At 42.0% G+C, this 18,523-nt stretch overlaps 1 protein-coding gene across 4 annotated transcripts in view; it reads left to right on the top strand.

Annotated features, from left to right (window-relative positions):
• Window positions 1–18,305, top strand: part of LOC129821403 (collagen alpha-1(XVIII) chain-like) — a 147,216-nt gene extending 128,911 nt beyond the window's left edge. For all 4 annotated transcript variants that reach the window (XM_055879045.1, XM_055879044.1, XM_055879043.1 and 1 more), the window contains 17 exons: window positions 79–156; window positions 893–928; window positions 1,734–1,787; window positions 2,144–2,215; window positions 2,349–2,414; window positions 2,597–2,624; window positions 5,888–5,941; window positions 6,062–6,096; window positions 9,657–9,788; window positions 10,076–10,235; window positions 10,843–10,907; window positions 11,185–11,313; window positions 11,478–11,510; window positions 11,859–12,212; window positions 12,345–12,542; window positions 13,548–13,663; window positions 16,074–18,305. In XM_055879045.1, the coding sequence (XP_055735020.1) occupies window positions 79–156; window positions 893–928; window positions 1,734–1,787; window positions 2,144–2,215; window positions 2,349–2,414; window positions 2,597–2,624; window positions 5,888–5,941; window positions 6,062–6,096; window positions 9,657–9,788; window positions 10,076–10,235; window positions 10,843–10,907; window positions 11,185–11,313; window positions 11,478–11,510; window positions 11,859–12,212; window positions 12,345–12,542; window positions 13,548–13,663; window positions 16,074–16,287 (1,824 nt within the window). In that variant the 3' untranslated portion in view covers window positions 16,288–18,305. The remainder of the gene's footprint in view (window positions 1–78; window positions 157–892; window positions 929–1,733; window positions 1,788–2,143; window positions 2,216–2,348; window positions 2,415–2,596; window positions 2,625–5,887; window positions 5,942–6,061; window positions 6,097–9,656; window positions 9,789–10,075; window positions 10,236–10,842; window positions 10,908–11,184; window positions 11,314–11,477; window positions 11,511–11,858; window positions 12,213–12,344; window positions 12,543–13,547; window positions 13,664–16,073) is intronic.
• The last annotated feature ends 218 nt before the right edge of the window (window positions 18,306–18,523 follow it).

Raw genomic sequence — 18,523 nt, 5'->3', positions numbered from 1 at the left:
CCATTCCCAGCAAGTGTTTATTTTGTGGGGGTTAACAAATTAACCAGTTTCTCGCTCTTCTTATGTGTCTCTTCCCAGGGCGAGAAGGGCGAGTCTGGCTCAATCATTGGGCCTGATGGGAATACTTTGTACCTGGGAAGATTGTCGGGTGAGAAGGTGAGCGTCTCACTATTGACTTCTGTAGTCTGCAGTAATATTTGACACGTGTGTTTATCGTATATATGATACCATAAATATCTCACATGCGACTCATAATAAGACTAAGCAATTAGCCTATCAAAATGTTTGTCTGCCTATAGTTAAACCATGAGCAATCGAGTATTATGCATTTTGCTGACTAAGGTGAAGGACTGGTCGTGAGAAAGGAATTCTAAATGCAAGTGTATTTAAATACTTTGGAAAATGAATGATAACATTAGACATGGCATAAGCTTAACGTGCACAGCATTAACAAGCATTACAAGGCATTATTCTAAGCATTGTGAGAGAGCGAGACAAAGAAACTATGGCCCATAGCTCATGGGAGAGGGAAATAAAGAGTGTAGATATCTCACCACAGCAGGAACAAATAATAGATAGAACAATTACTCTAAGACTGTTTAATAAGCCAATGTGCTGTTTGGATTCAAAATCTGAGTGGTTGACGGATAGTATAACCTCCAATCAGATATCAGACTACATGATGTAACCTCTGCTTCTCAGAGGTGAGACAATGGAGGTTGGTAAGCTCAACACAGAATGCTGAATTCCTAAGACAACACAGAGGAAATTCTTGCATACAGTTGATAAGAAGAGTCACTTCGGGGGCTGCCCTACACTTCTGTCTGGCTCGGTCTTATCTGTGTGTTGTCCTCCGAGCCGAGTTAAAACACCAACTCTCCATCTTTTGTAGGGCGACAGAGGACCTGCCGGACCCGTCGGGCCTCCTGTAAGTACTTTTAGGCTCATTACTTGACGTTACGGTCTTGCCATTTTGAAGCTGCCTTAAATTAAACTGACATGGTCATAGGCAGTGTTGGGATTATATATTACTCATTACATTTAACAAATGTAAAGCTTTACTTTACAATATTACTTTGTATGGAAAGTAACGTGTTATATTACTTTGCGTTACTTTCATGAAAAAAATCAATCTCACAGTTCCTTTGACAGTCGGAGTGAGCCAGGTGAGCCACGCGCGCTCCACCAAAGATAGGCTACTTACTAACTCAGGTTTTATCACGAATTTCGCCTTTCATTTGTGGTGCTGCTTTCAAGTGCCGTGCAATCATATAAGCTGCTTAATTAGCCATACAGTGCATTCGGAAAGTATTCAGACCCCTTGACTTTTTCCACATTTTGTTACGTTACAGCCTTATTAGAAAATGTATTAAATATGTGTTTTCCCTCATCAATCTACACACAATACACCATAATAACAAAGCAAAAACAGGTTTAGACATTTTTGCAAATTTATAAAAAATACAAAACAGAATTACCTTATTTACATAAGTATTCAGACCTTTTGCTATGAGATTCGAAATTGAGCTCAAGTGCATCCTGTTTCCATTGATCATCCAAAAAAAGTAGCATTAAATACATTTAAATCCCACTTTGTAACACAATCAAATGTGAAAAAATCCTAGGGGTATGAATGCGTATGCAAGGCACAGTGTTTCATTGATCCCTCTCAAAAAGACATTTAGAGTGAATGTGTTTTGTGTTTGGGTCTCATATGATTGTTGTTTGTACAGGGGCAGTATGGTTCTCCTGGGATAAAGGGTGAATTTGGAATGCCCGGAAGACCTGTAAGTACTCAAGCTGAATTTAGAACTTTACAATTACAGTAGGTGCTCAGTAGCGTGTCAAAAAAAGGTAACATTTGTCTTTTAGTTGCCAAAATGCTGTGTAGGTCGAGTGCATTCTAGTCTCTTTGGTATCAATGTTGTAATTGCTTGAAAGTGGTACAAATGTTTCATTGACTTGAACAGGGGTGGAATGATTGAATGTTGTTACATACCATTTATTGCCAGTTTGTGTGTAATTATGCACAAGTTAGGAAAGTATCGATATGGAATGCTGCTACTAGTACTACTACTAGTAGTAGTATTTATCTCGAGTGAATGCTCCTTGCGTAGTATCTAACTATGTCTGTTTCCTACAGGGTCGTCCTGGTGTGAACGGATACAAGGGTGAGAAAGGAGAGCCAACCACAGGAGCTGGATTTAGCTACCCAGTAAGTGTTGACACGTGCTTATAACAATGTACTGTGCCTGTTTAAGATACAATGGAAGTCCACTGTCTTTTAGATGCGATTCAACTTAGCTTTTAATACAAACTGAAAGTAACTTAATGTCTTCTGTTTTCAGGGTGTCCCAGGCCCACCCGGGCCGCCGGGACCACCTGGGCCAGCTGTGCCCGTGGACCGCTTCAATGTGAGTTTATCAGAATCCTTACACCCCAAAACCAGGGTTGTGTTCATTCAGCAACAAACAGAATAACACAGACTGAAAGAGGGAGGGACAATATTGACTTGTCCAATATTGGAAACAGGATATCATGTTTGTGTGCAAAATACTGGAAAATGTTTAAATGTGCCATTTCCTATTTATTGCAGGGATATGACGCCTCAAGGAATTATCCAGGTAGGCTGACAATGATTTGTTGTTTTTACATCAAACGTTATACCTAGCGATGAAACCTCTCGAAGACAGAGGATTCAATCTTGGCGCATAGGCAGGAAGTATTCAGACCCCTGGACTTTTTCCTCGTTTTGTTCCGTTACAGCCTTATTCTAAAATTGATTAAATATTTTTAATATTCAATATTTAATATTCATCAATCGACACACAATACCCCATAATGACAAAGCTCAAACGGGTTTTTAGACATTTATGCAAATATAAACCGAAATATCACATTTACATAAGTATTCAGACCCTTTACTCAGTACTTTGTAGAAGCACCTTTGGCAGCTAGACTTCTCTGCAGATCCTCTCAAGCTCTGTCAAGTTGGATGGGAAGCGTCGCTGAACAGCTATTTTCAGGTCTCTCCAGAGATGCTCGATCGGGTTCAAGTCCAGGCTCTGGCTGGGCCACTCAAGGACATTTAGAGACTTGCCCCGAAGCCACTTGTGTGTTGTCTTAGCTGTGTGCTTCGGGTCGTTGTCCTGTTGTAAGGTGGACCTTCGCCCCAGTCTGAGGTCCTGAACGCTCTGGAGCAGGATTTGATCAAGGATCTCTCTGTACTTTGTTCTGTTCAGCTTTCCCTCGATCCTGTCGTGTCTCCCAGTCCATGTCGCTGAAAAACATCACCACAGCATGATGCTGCCACCACCATGCTTCACCGTCGGGATGGTGCCAGGTTGCCTCCAGATGTGACTCTTGGCATTCAGACCAAAGAGTTCAATGTTGGTTTCATCAGACCAGAGAATGTTGTTTCTCATGGTCTTAAGGTCCTTTGGGTGCCTTTTGGCAAACTCCAAGCGGGCTGTCATGTGCCTTTTACTGAGGAGTGGCTTCCGTCTGGCCACTCTACCATAAAGGCCTGATTGTTGGACTGCTGCAGAGATGGTTGTCCTTCTGGAAGGTTCTCCCATCTCCACAGAGGAACTCTGGAGCTCTGTCAGAGTGACCATCGGGTTCTTGGTCACCTCCCTGACCAAGGCCCTTCTCCCCCGATTGCTCAGTTTGGCCAGTTGGCCAGCTCTAGGAAGAGTCTTGGTGGTTCCAAACTTCTTCCATTTAGAAGAAGGATATATATGGATGAGCAATGTCATTTGGATGAGCAATGTCAAAGCGGCATAGGCTAAGATGCAATAGATAATATAGAATGCAGTATATTCATATGAGATGAGTAATGCAAGATATGTAAACATTATTAAAGTGGCATTGTTAAAGTGACTAGTGTTCCATTTATTAAAGTGGCTAATGATTTAAATTATGTAGGCAGCAGCCTTTCTGTGTTTGATGGCTGTTTAGCAGTCTGATGGCCTTGAGATTGAAAAATAGCTTCTGTCTCTCGTTCCCAACGTTGATGCACCTGTACTGTCCTCACCTTCTGGATGGGAGCGGGGTGAACAGGCAGTGGCTCGGTTGGTTGTTGTCCTTGATGATCTTTTTGGCCTTCCTGTGACGTTGGGTGCTGTAGGTGACCAGGAGGGCAGATACTTTTCCCCCGGTGATGCGTTATGCAGATCGTATCACCCTCTGGAGAGCCCTGCGGTTGTGGGCGATGCAGTTGCCGTACCAGGCATTGATACAGCACAACAGGATGCTCTCAATTGTGCATCTGTAAAAGTTTGTGAGGGTTTTAGGTGACAAGCCAAATTTCTTCAGCCTCCTGAGGTTGAAGAGGTGCTGTTGGTCTTCACCACACTGTCTGTGTGGGTGGACCATTTCAGTTTGTCAGTGATATGTACGCTGAGGAACTTAAAACTTTTCACTTTCTCCACTGTTGTCCCAGTGGATAGAGGGTTGTTCTCTCTGCTGTTTCCTGAAGTCCACGTTCATCTCCTTTGTTTTGTTGACGTTGAGTGAGAGGTTATTTTCCTGACGCCGCACTCCGAGAGCCCTCACCTCCTCCCTGTAGGCTGTCTCGTCATTGTTGGTAATCAAGCCTACTACTGTAGTGTCGTCTGCTAACTTGATGATTGAGTTGGAGGCGTGCATGGCCATGCAGTCATTGGTGAACGGGGAGTACAGGAGGGGGCTGAGCATGCACCCTTGTGGGGCCTCAGTGTTGAGGATCAGCGAAGTGGAGATGTTGTTTCCTACCTTCACCACCTGAGGACGGCCTATCAGGAAGTCCAGGACCCAGTTGCACATGGCGGGGTTGAGACCCAGGGCCTCAAGCTGAATGATGAGCTTGGAGGGTACTATAGTGTTGAATGCTGAGCTGTAGTCAATGAACAGCATTCTTACATAGGTATTCCTCTTGTCCAGATGGGATTGTGCAGTGTGGTGGAAATTGCATCGTCTGTGGACCTGTTAGGGCGGTAAGCAAATGAAGTGGGTCTCGGGTGACAGGTAAGGTGGAGGTGATATGATCCTTGACTTTTTCCTCGTGTGTGCTTTGGGGACCTTTAAAAGAATGTGACTGGCAGAACGGGTGTTGTATGTGGAGGTGAGGGCTGCAGTAGGTATCTCAGATAGGGGGGAGTGAGGCCTAAGAGAGTTTTATAAATAAGCATCAACCAGTGGGTCTTGCAATGGGTTTACAGAGATGACCTGTTTACCGAGGAGTATAGAGTGCAGTGATGTGTCATATAAGGAGCATGGGTGGAAAATCTGATGGCCAAATGGTAAAGAACATCTAGCTGCTCGAAAACACCCTGAGGATAGCTTTTTTTTTATTCAGTTTTAGAATACGGCTGTAACGTAACAAAAAAAGGAAGAGGTCTGAATACTTTCCGAATGCACTGTACCTTAGCAGTCAACAAAATGAAGTTAAATAATAAAAACTGTCTAAGGAGACAAACCGTTCCCCGTCTACCTTCAATTTGATTCAGCTATTGAATAAAGAGGGATTCATGATCAATCTACTGTCAAGAAATTAGGCTAAAGCTTTCAGCAAAAGCACCTCGATTTGGGAAATTAACTGAAACTCGAACATCAAATACTGCAGTCAAGGTGTAATTTAGATATCACAATCCATTCCGTTATCCCATAAAAAGGTATATTTGACTGCCATTGGGCATGGGTGGTGCATACATCCATTACAATAGTGATATAAATTATATTAATTTCCCATGGAAATGTTTCCATATTTATTTTCTACAATCTCTCTATATATATATATATATATATATATATATATATATATATATATATATATATATATATATATATATATATATATATATATATATATATATATATATATTTACATGTGCTCTTTGTTTTGTAGTGACAAAGGGGGAGAAAGGTGATTTCGGAGCTCAAGGTCTCCCAGGACCACCAGGTAGGCCTTATGTCTCAATATAGCACACTAAGTACAGGGAAAATAACAACCACTTCGTTTTGTCTTTAGGCTACAATTCAGCTTGTATGCTTATCGTGATATTTTGTAATTTTGTTACAGGTGTGGCCTCTAACTTCGACATTTTTACATTCAAGGTATGAAAGTATTACAATTAATAGTACTACTGTTAGGATGGAAGATGGATAAAGAAGTTATTTGTGTCTCAATATATTCTGATACTCTGTTCCTATTCTTTTCCATGTACTATTCTGTACTTTTCCACAGTCTAGTTTAGAGCTGGGCAATATGGCCAAAATATCACATCACAGTACTTAAAACAAATTGGACGGTATGGCGATATTTGAACATGTTTTTGAATAATACAAGTTCAAAATTTGCTTTAAATAGCGCATGACCCTAAGGTGGCAACACATACAGTTGAAGTCAGAAGATTACATACACTTAGGTTGGAGTCATTAAAACTAGTTTTTCAACCACTCCACAAATGTCTTGTTAACAAACTATAGCTTTGGCAAGTCGGTTAGGACATCTACTTTGTGCGCAACACAAGTCATTTTTCCAACAATTGTTTACAGACAGATTATTTCACTTATAATTCACTGTATCACAATTCCAGTGGGTCAGAAGTTTACATACACTAAGTTGACTGTGCCTTTAAACAGCTTGGGAAATTCCAGATAATGATGTCGTGGCTTTAGAAGCTTCCGGTAGGCTAATTTACATAATTTGAGTCAATTGGAGGTATACTTGTGGATGTAGTTCAAGACCTACCTTCAAAAAATCAGCCAAGACCTCAAAAAAGTCTTGTTAATCTTTGGGAGCAATTTCCAAACGCCTGAAGGTACCACGCTCATCTGTACAAACAATAGTACGCAAGTATAAACACCACAGGACCAGGCAGCCGTCATACCTCTCAGGAAGGAGACGCGTTCTGTCTCCTAGAGATGAACGTACTTTGGTGCAAAAAGTGCAAATCAATCACAGGACAACAGCAAAGGACCTTGTGAAGATGCTGGAGGAAACAGGTAAAAATGTATCTATCCACAGTAAAACGAGTCCTATATCGACATAACCTGAAAGGCCGCTCAGCAAGGAAGAAGCCACTGCTCCAAATCCACCATGAAAAAGCCAGACTACGGTTTGCAACTGCACATGGGGACAAAGATTGTACTTTTTGGAGAAATGTCCTCTGGTCTGATGAAACAAAAATTGAACTGCTTGGCCATAATGACCATCGTTATGTTTGGTGCAAAAAGGGGGAGGCTTGCAAGCCGAAGAACACCATCCCAACCATGAAGCACGGGAGTGGCAGCATCATGTTGTGGGGGTGCTTTGCTGCAGGAGGGACTGGTGCACTTCACAAAATAGATGGCATCTTGAGGCAGGAAAATTATGTGGATATATTGAAGCAACATCTCAAGACATCAGTCAGGAAGTTGAAGCTTGGTCACAAATGGGTCTTCCAAATGGACAATGACCCCAAGCATACTTCCAAAGTTGTGGCAAAATGGCTTAAGGACAACAAGTCAAGGTATTGGAGTGGCCATCACAAAGCCCTGACCTCAATCCTATAGAACATTTGTGGGCAGAACTGAAAAAGCCTACAAACCTGGCCTACAAACCTGACTCCGTTACACCAGCTCTGTCAGGAGGAATGGGTCAAAATTCCCTCAACATATTGTGGGAAGCTTGTGAAAGTCTACCCGAAACGTTTGACCCAAGTTAAACAATTTAAAGGCAATGGTACCAAATACTAATTGAGTGTATGTAAACTTCTGACCCACTGGGAATGTGATGAAAGAAATAAAATATGAAAGAAATCATTCTCTCTGCTAATATTCTTACATTTCACATTCTTAAAATAAAGTGATGATCCTAACTGACCTAAGACAGGGAATTTCTACTGGGATTTAGAGTCAGGAATTGTGAAAAACCGAGTTTAAATGTATATGTAAACTTCCGACTTCAACTGTACATTATAAGTGATTTCAATGGGAATTTCTACAGTCAACATTTTTATACTGATCAATTCAACTTCAACCAAAAATTGTCAGCATTTGCTTCAATTTCTGAATTTCCTGCACTCATTTGAGATCATTTTCACATTGCCACGTAGGGCTGCACATTATGGGCAAACAATCTAGTCTTATTTTTAACCAAATGTTTTGATTTAGAGCACAACACTTGGGTGAACTGTTGGAATCATGGAAATATAATGTTTATGCTAATTCTATAGTTAGAATATAATAGTGGGCACTTTGAATACAATGTTTGACATGACAATGAATGAAAATGCCAGGGAGGAGTTATTGTGACAGGGTAGGAACCAAAGTGTTAGTGTTTCCTAGGGGTCCCTATAATCTTTGGCTACATTAAATGTTTTCTCTTAGCTACTTCATGTAGCCAACATATTATTGCTTCGCTTCATTCCTATTTGATTTAAAAGATACTGTTGCACAAACAACATTCTGATTTAAGTCTACACCATCACTGGTATTATCAGGCTGTATAGCTAATTACATTTGCTCTGATTCCGTACATGTATTAGCTAGCTAGTGATTAGCATTAGCGGCTAACCATTGGCAGCTAACAATATTTAGGCTTATTTTAACAAGCTTAACTTGCTAAGAAAAGACAAACTAGCTGTTTGCAGTTGTAAGAAACACAAACGAATAGTGTAATTATAGAACACTAGTGGATTTATATGAAGAAGCGATGTGGAAACAGCATTGTTGTGATTAACGTTGTTGCGTGTGCTGCATTGACCATATAACTGAAAGTCTCAGTGGTTGAGGAACAACAAATGCGCTCCTTGAGTGACAGGGGGCGTGGCTAGATCTGTGTGGAAAGCAGAATGGAGAGCGAGATAGCAGGAGACTCAAGTAGTGAAGTAAACTATAAAAATGGACATTACACATGGAATATCACATTTAACAAACCAAACATTCAAATACCGTTCTAGAAGGTAAAGTAAACACCCAAACCGGTCCATGCGTCAATACCGTCATATCCTAACATAGGATATACCGCCCAGTCTAGTCTGTATTAATCCACTGCCTAGACATACGCTTATCTGTGACCTTGTGAGGAGTTATTTGTGTATCTGTATAAATGTCCTCTCTTTAGGGATCTACAATTGAGAGACTGTTGTACTGTTTTGGTGCACAAACTCTCTCCTTGCAGCACTGCAATAAATATATCTATATATAATTTGAGAACCCAACTTGATCATTCGGTCTCTGTGTTCACTTGAATCTCTGATGTTGCTGTTTGGTTTTTCAGGACCTTGCTAACGCTACAGTATGAATTACTTACAGGGATGTAGTAGCTAAAATAGTAGGTGGGTAAATGTTGGAACACAGGACGAGATGACGTAAACATTCATGCAAAAAGTGCTAATTTGGCACATTGCTATGAGCAGTGTATTAAGAAGCAGCGCTGCTTGTTGGGTCATGTTTTGGAGAACACAAAATTGGGGAGAAAATAGCCTAAACTGAATGTAATTGAGTTGTTCTCCAATCAAACATTTGTCTTGATTTCATTCATCTCTGTGCATTTTGCCTTTTTTATTTCTCTCACCACTTTGATTTGGTGCAAAGAGCCCTTCATTGCCAGTCCAGATTCTTAAATGCTATTACCCTACATAATGCTATCATGCCAGGACAGAGCATTAATAGCTGTTTTTTCTTTGCAGAATGACCTGAAAGGAGAGCACGGCGATACAGGCGTGAAGGGGGAGAAAGGAGAGCCAAGTGGTGGCTATTATGACCCCCGTTTTGGAAGGCAACAAGGCCCGCCAGGACCCCCTGGAAACCCAGGACTTATGGTAAGAACTTGAGAGGACATTACATCATATATTCATCTGTTAGGAAGGTACTAGTCAACACACATCTCCTGGCATATGTTTGTCAAATGATAAAACGATACTGTATGATTCAACAATCTAATCTACATATCATGCCTGTTTAAAGGAACTTGTCACAGCCTGAAATCAGTCATTAAGACTCCTAACGATATCTCTCAATTCTTGCTAACAACAATGGAAAGAGAACCTTATAATGAATGGGGTACAAATTAAGTTCAACTTTTTTTCTCCTTCATTTTTCATCACAGGGTCCAAAGGGAGATTCCATCACGGGCCCCCCTGGTCCACAGGGCCCACCAGGCTCCTCAGGGATTGGTTACGACGGTCGTCCAGGAAACCCAGGCCCACCGGGGCCTCCCGGGCCCACAGGGTCCCACTCACTACCAGGGGCCTACAGACCTACCCACCGTGAGTTTCCTAACCAGTGACAAACACAATGTCACAATACATTATTCAATAGGGTATACACACAAAATACATTGGTGGTGGAATGGAGTGAGGTACAGCACTAGCCCATTCATAGATGGTAATGTTAAACATACGTTTATTCATGAATATGTCTAGTGGCAATGCTCCGGCGGTGCTCTGTCTAAACGTCAATACATCTCTTTTACGACACGTTTTTGGAGACATTTGGAACTTAACTTTCATATCAGCGAGAAATAATATAAATTTAAAAAAGGTTACATTTTCTACGCACCTTTATACAATAAGTGTATATTTTGCATTGGTGAAATTATTTTGATGTGATATGAAATTAAAGGGCTTAATGTTTCTAGAACCGTATTGCAATTGAGAATCAAATCCCGTTTAGATGGAATATTTGGCTGTTTTGGCTGCCAGAGCCAGCCTGCCACTGAACATAACATATGGTCCTTGGACGTTTGACATTAAGGAATAACGATAGGCTTGCCTACCCTCCTTAACCTAATCTTGGGATAGTACACAACGAGCTTGACACTGTAAGAAGCAGCTATATTATATCGTCATTATCATATATTTTGTTTCAACACAGCCATTAGTATTCCAGGCCCCCCCGGACCTGCTGGACCACCTGGAATTCCTGGTCACACCTCAGGGGTAAGTGGTCATCTCACGGTTTCGACATAGGCGAAACTGGTTTAACCATTCTGTTAGATGGCTACCATGCCGAAACCACAGATTGCTGTTTTCAGTTAAGTGGATTCAGTCGAGTGATTGCAAGGTACCTTAGAAAAAAGCAGAGGCAAAAGAAGGTCTATTTTACATTGTTTTCTTTTTGTGGTTGAAAGTCAGTTTATTCATCATGACTACTAAGATTCACTGGTTGTTTTTCTGATTGATGCCCGCAATCTTGTATATGTATTGGTCTCCCCAGGTGACAGTTTTGAGGTCATACGACACCATGATTGCTACTGCAAGGCGCCAGTCGGAGGGCACGCTCATCTACATTGTCGACAAGGCAGATCTCTACATCCGAGTCCGCAATGGATTCAGACAAATCATGGTGAAGTCATTAATTTTTCTTTCATGTGAGACGTGTTAGTAAGGTAGGAAGCTGGAGATGTACACTCAAAGTTGGTTAAGTGCACATTAAAAGACTGTGAACGTGAAAAAATTACCTATGCAAAAAAATATATGCACTTTTTTCATATTCTTATTCTATTCCAGCTCAGTGACTACAGTCCCTTCTACAGAGATCTGGTAAGTTGAATGAAAATGAGTAAATAAAACAAAGTTAATGAATGAACTTATTTAATAAATAGCTATTTGAGGAAACAAAGTCAGTCATAAAATCAAGGATGACTTGTCATCTCAAATGACCTGTGCTTGGAGTGTCCGCCCTGAGATTCGAAGGTTGGGGGTTTGAACTCTGGTCGAGTCATACCAAAGACTCAAAAAATGGTACCCGATGCCTCTCAGCTTGGCACTCAGCATTAAGGAGATGGATTGGGGGTAAGGCCCTGCGATAGGCTAGTGTCCTGTCCAGGGGATGTACTTGCACATCAAGCTTGCTTATTTTACTTAATCACTGTTGCTCTTAATCTCCAGGACAACGAAGTAGCGGCAGTCCAGCCTCCCCCTGTCGTCAATTACCCCCAATCCCAGGACCACTCGGCCAACAATGGAGCTGAACAATTCTCCCACGGCGGTGCTGCCACCCACCCCATCGTGCCTCCTCCTCGCCAGCCTATTGAGATCCCCAGGCCCGCCCAACCCAACAATCGTGACCCCAGAGACCCCCCTCAGTATGATCCCAGATACCCCCCTCAGACAGATGGCCGCTACAGCCCTGTGCAGCCTGAGAACAGGTATCCCTCCCAGCCCGAAAGACGATATCACATTACCCCCCAGAGACAACCTGTTCCCCAGCCTGCCGGTCACGTCCACACATCAGGGCCAGGAGTGAGTATCTTATCATCATTGAATGTGCCTTCAGAGAAAGCATGTATCTAACAAATGGTCTCATCTAAATTGTGTGTGTAGACCTAAGCCAAGCTGTTTTTATAACTCAAATCTGGCGGGATTTCTGCTCAGCTCCACCTGATCGCCCTGAACACTCCCCAAGTGGGCAACATGCGGGGCATTCGAGGGGCAGACTTCCTGTGTTTCCAGCAAGCTCGTGCAGTGGGCCTGAAGGGCACCTTCAGGGCTTTCTTGTCCTCCAAGCTCCAGGACCTCTACAGCATCGTTCGCAAGTCCGACAGAGACAGCCTCCCCATCTTAAACCTCAAGGTGTGTAAACATATACTAAAGAAAGCATCAGTCTAGACTTTGGGATCCTACTTCTGACACCAAATTGAAATTGAGTTTATTGAAGTAACCTATTCATTACCATTTCAGGAAATTCTAGAGGTTATTTCAACACAACACTGTTAAGAATCAGTCATGCGATGCTACCATGGGTTTTCATTTTATCCTTGAGTCTCCTGGCCGTGGCTTGCTATATAAAGCAGGCAGACAGGCATCGAGGCATTCAGTTACTGTTCGATTGGACGTTAGAATGGGTAAAATAAGTGACCTAGGCAACTTTGAGCGTTGTGTGATCGTCAGTACCAGGCTCGCCGGTTCCAGAATCTCAAACAGCCGGCCTCCTGGGCTTTTAACGCATGGTGCGACAAACAAACAAAAACATCCGGGCGTGGGCAGTCCTGTGGGCGAAAACAACTTATTGATGAGAGAGATCGAAGAATGGCAAGATTTGTGCAAGCAAACAGGCAGGCCACAAACAGGCAGATAACGGCACAGTACAACAGTGGTGTGCAGAACGGCATCTTGGAATGCACAAGTCACCGGTTCTTGTCATGGATTGGCTATTGCAGCAGACTACCACACCGGGTTCCACTCCTATTAGCTAAAAACAAGAAGTGGCTACAGTGTGCACGCTATCACCAACACTGGACAATTGATGAGTGGAAATACATCGCCTGGTCCGACGAATCCCAGTTCCTATTGCTTCATTCTGATGGCTGTCAGGATTTGGCGTAAGCAGCATGAGTCAATGGCCCCAACCTGCGAGGTGTCAATGGTACAGGCTGGTGGCGTAATGGTGTGGGGAATGTTTTCCTGACACAAATTAGGTCCCTTGATACCAATTGAGCAACGTTTGAACGACACACCTTATAGAATCTATGCCCCTAAGAATTCAGGCTATTCTGGAGGCAAAGAGGGGTCCGGACTTGGTACTAGATGGGTGTACCTAATAAACTCGCCACTAAGTGTATATTTTCTCTCCTCTAGGACCATGTGCTATTTAATAGCTGGGAGTCATTGTTCAGTAAGACTGAGGGGAGGATGGAGGAAAATGCGCCAATCTACTCCTTTGACGGCAGAGATATCCTCAGGGACAGTGCATGGTGAGTGTTGGTCTCTCAGACACGGAACAACAAAACAAAAAGTGTGTTTACAATGTGCATCTAATGCATCAAAATCCTAGTTGCTGGTTAGCTAAGGTGAGTTGTTCAACTTAGTTACGTCATTGTCAAACTATTCTCAGTGAGTTAGTAAATTATGAAGAAGAAAATGGGACAAGCTAAGTGTTTGCCAATGTTATAGTTTAAAGAGTTAAGGTGGCTACATAGATACTGTAGCTAGCTACGCACGTTTTTTACCTAAGTTTTTGCTAAGCTAACATTGACAGCTCTGTGTATGCAAGCTAAAATGCAAACAGCTAGCTACTTCAAATCAAATTTTATTTGTCACATACACATGGTTAGCAGATGTTAATGCGAGTGTAGCGAAATGCTTGTGCTTCTAGTTCCGACAATGCAGTAATAACCAACAAGTAATCTAACCTAACAATTACAATTCCAACCTAACAATTACTTAGCGAACAACATCCGTTTAGATGATACCAATTTTTAGCAGCTTACCAACTAGATTGCAATAGCCACAACTTGCAGCTCAATAAGCTAGTCAGAGCAAAGCTTGCTAGCAATACCGTTCCATATCCCCCCCAAGCCTCGAGCCTAAATTGTAACTCTCAAAAAGTGTATATAAACTCAGCAAAAAATAAACGTCCTCTCACTGTCAACTGTGTTTATTTTCAGCAAACACACTTAACATGTGTAAATATTTGTATGAACATAAGAATTAACAACTGAGACATAAACGGAACAAGTTCCACAGACATGTGACTAACAGAAATGGAATAATGTGTCCCTGAACAAAGGGGGGTCAAAATCAAAAGTAACAGTCAGTATCTGGTGTGGCCATCAGCTGCATTAAGTACTGCAGTGCATCTCCTCCTCATGGACTGCACCTGATTTGCCAGTTCTTGCTGTGAGATGTTACCCCACTCTTCCACCAAGGCACCTGCAAGTTCCCAGACATTTCTGGGAGGAATGGCCCTAGCCCTCACCATCCGATCCAACAGATCCCAGATGTGCTCAATGGGATTGAGATCCGGGCTCTTCGCTGGCCATGGCAGAACACTGACATTCCTGTCTTGCAGGAAATCACGCACAGAACGAGCAGTATGGCTGGTGGCATTGTCATGCTGAAGGGTCATGTCAGTATGAGCCTGCAGGAAGGGTACCACATGAGGAAGGAGGATGTTTTCCTTGTAACGCACAGCTTTGAGATTGCCTGCAATGACAACAAGCTCAGTCCGATGATGCTGTGACATACCTTCCCAGACCATGACAGACCCTCCACCTCCAAATCTATCCTGCTCCAGAGTACAGGCCTCGGTGTAACGCTCATTCCATTGGCGATAAACGCGAATCCGACCATTACCCCTGGTGAGACAAAACCGCGACTCGTCAGTGAAGAACACTTTTTGCCAGTCCTGTCTGGTCCAGCGACGGTAGGTTTGTGCCCATAGGCGACGTTGTTGCCGGTGATGTCTGGTGAGGACCTGCCTTACAACAGACCTCAGTCCAGCCTCTGTCAGCCTATTGCGGACAGTCTGAGCACTGATGGAGGGATTGTGCGTTCCTGGTGTAACTCGGGCAGTTGTTGTTGCCATCCGGTACTTGTCCCGCAGGTGTTTTGTTCGGATGTACCAATCCTGTGCAGGTATTGTTACACGTGGCCTGCCACTGCGAGGACGATCAGCTGCCCGCCCTGTCTCCCTGTAGCGCCGTTTTAGGCGTCTCACAATATGGACATTGTAATTTATTGCCCTGGCCACATCTGCAGTCCTCATGCTTCCTTGCAGCATGCCTAAGGCACGTTCATGCAGATGAGCAGGGACCCTGGGCATCTTTCTTTTGGTGTTTTTCAGAGTCAGTAGCAAGGCCTCTTTAGTGTCCTAAGTTTTCATAACTGTGACCTTAATTGCCTGCCGTCTGTAAGCTGTTAGTGTCTTAACGACCTTTCCACAGGTGCATGTTCATTAATTGTTTATGGTTCATTGAACAAGCATGGGAAACAGTGTTTAGAACCCTATACAATGAAGATCTGTGAAGTTATTTGGATTTTTAAGAATTATCTTTGAAAGACAGGGTCCTGAAAAAGGGACGTTTCTGTTTTTGCTGAGTTTATTATCACACACTACTGTTTAAAAATTGGCAGTCTAATAGTGCAGTATCTTTCTTTTTATGGCAAATAGTTACTTTCTTATTATTATAATGAATGTCCTCCAAAACAAAATTGCTTTGTTATAAATGTTGGTAGTCTTTGTATGTATGATATGCCAGGCCAACAGTGAAGGCACTGTACTACAATTTTACTGTGAACTGGAATAGATTTCTTAAAATGTATCTAATAAAGGGATGTACCTAAGGTGATTAACATAATTTATTCTGAATTGTTTCCCTTCAGGCCAGAGAAATTGGTCTGGCACGGCTCTAGCAGCGAGGGTCACCGCCAGACAGATAACTACTGTGAGACATGGAGGGCAGGAGACCGTGCAGTGACTGGCCTAGCGTCCTCACTGCAGACCGGCCAGCTCCTACAACAGTTGCCCAGTAGCTGCTCTAGCTCCTACATAGTGCTGTGTATCGAGAACAGCTATCTCTCTCATTCCAAAAAATAAGTAAAAACCTGTCCCTGTTTTTTTGGTCCTAGTAAACGCAATACAATTATCCAAATAGGCTCATTCCTCTCTCCCATGCCTCCAAAACATGACTGCCTACAAACTGGTTCTGCAGCTCTTGCCTGGCAGAGAAGCTCGCCATTGTCTTCTTCATCCCTTCCGTAATGCCAAAGAGACGGGTCGAACATAGAGGTGTTTCCCCTTTTCTCAGGGCATTGGCACATATTTTCCAAGGGGTTGAACAAGAGAAGAGAAGCTAACTGCGGCAGCATTTTTTATTGTATCCATTAAAAAATATATATTGTATATGATATATCTGTGTTTTATTTTTATTTCTGTTTTTATCAATGTTACTTTTTAAACTGTCTTCAAATTTGGTATATTCAATTAGCTATACATTTTTTTATGTACCGTTTTCCACATTTTTGTTTTATTTTCATTTCATTTAAGGCTTGTGGTTTACTAAGGGGGCAACCTTTTAAATAATATTTTAAAATTAAAGAAGAGAATAGTTATTTATTTTGAAATGAAGTTATGTGAGAACATACGATATGATTTGGAAAAGTAACAACACATGTAAAATGCCCTAACCCATATTGTAGTCAGCAGTCACAATATTTCATACATTTACACAGGCGAGGGTGAGTTTCATAACCTAATATGGAAAACTGTAAGTTGCAAGTATGAGTGTGTGGTTTTAGAAATGCATGTCAAAAGAGATTCTGATAAGAAATTCTGAGTTGATATCTGCTCCCAAGATAATTGTTTTATAAAAATAAGTAAATAGCCTCCCGGGTGGCGCAGTGCTGAGATTCTGGGTTCTGTCGCAGCCGGCCGCGACCGGGAGGCCCATGGGGCGGCGCACAGTTGGCCCAACGTCGTCCGGGTTAGGGAGGGTTTGGCCGGCAGGGATATCCTTGTCTCATCACGCACTAGCGACTCCTGTGGTGGGCCGGGCGCAGTGCACGCTGACCAGGTTGCCAGGTATACTGTGTTTCCTCCGACACATTGGTGCGACTGGCTTCCGGGTTGGATGTGCATTGTGTAAAGAAAGTGCGGCTTGGTTGTGTTTCGGAGGACGCATGGCTCTCGACCTTCGCCTCTCCCGAGTCCATACGGGAGTTGCAGCGATGAGACAAGACTGTAACTACTACCAATTGGATATAATAAAACTCAGATATGATATGATGGTTCTTAGAAAGAATATTGCTATAATGTTATGTACCAGCTCACAAATATGTTAAATGTGATTATAAATATGATTACTTTAAATTCCATAGAACATTTCTGTTTACTTGACATTTTACTTTTGGTGAAGGTAACTTTTATATGTCCTCGTAAAAATGTGCCATGTTTATATCTAAGACATAAGTTATAATGTCTGTAAAGCAGAGGCTGAGACAAATTTGATGGAAGGTGTTAATCAAAAAAGAAAATCCAGTTCATAATAACCTACCATTGGGGTTTGAAAATGTTTTGAGTTAAATTGTGTGCTAATTTCTATTGAAGTGGCTGCTGACTGTGATGGTTGAGGAAACCCAGATGCATTTTATTAAGACACTTTGTATTAGCCTCGTGTTGTTGAATTTCTGAGACTTTTTTTTGGGCTATAGTGCTACTGTTGTCTTGACTGAACCAGTATTTTTGTAACAAGTATGTGCTGTATCATTTCTCAGAGGCACTGAATAAATGTTTTTTTTTCCCCACCTACACTTGGACATGCTGCTGCCATCATGTGGATAGAAATACAGCAGTTTCTTTTCTTATCCATGTTTGGTCAACTAGGCAAAATGTTAGTCATCAAGGAATACAACTAATGATCCCTGACATGAATTGAGATTTAGATGGATTCATTCAATCTAATGGATTGAAGATTCCTCTGCTAATTCCTCATATAAAGGGATATCATATCAGGCAAGTTTTTCAAAGGTCATGTTAGTTCATTTACAGCGAATATCAGTGGTTTGTAATTGTTCAGTGTTCATATTTGGAATAAACTACAGTTTCTTCAGAAAGTATTCACGTCCCTTCAGTTTTTAGATTTTTTTGTCACTGGCCTACACACAATACCCTATAATGTCAAAGTGGAATTATGTTCTTAGCCATTTTTACAAATTAATTAAAAATGAAAAGCTGAAATGTCTTGAGTCAATAAGTATTCAACCCTTTTGTTATGGCAACCCTAAATAAGTTCAGGAGTAAAACATGTGCTTAACAAGTCACATGAGTTGCAGGG

Source organism: Salvelinus fontinalis, chromosome 23 (genome assembly GCF_029448725.1).
Source record: "Salvelinus fontinalis isolate EN_2023a chromosome 23, ASM2944872v1, whole genome shotgun sequence".
Lineage (NCBI taxonomy): Eukaryota > Metazoa > Chordata > Actinopteri > Salmoniformes > Salmonidae > Salvelinus > Salvelinus fontinalis.
The sequence above is the reverse complement of the archived record's forward strand: the minus strand, read 5'-3'. Positions and strand labels throughout refer to the sequence as shown.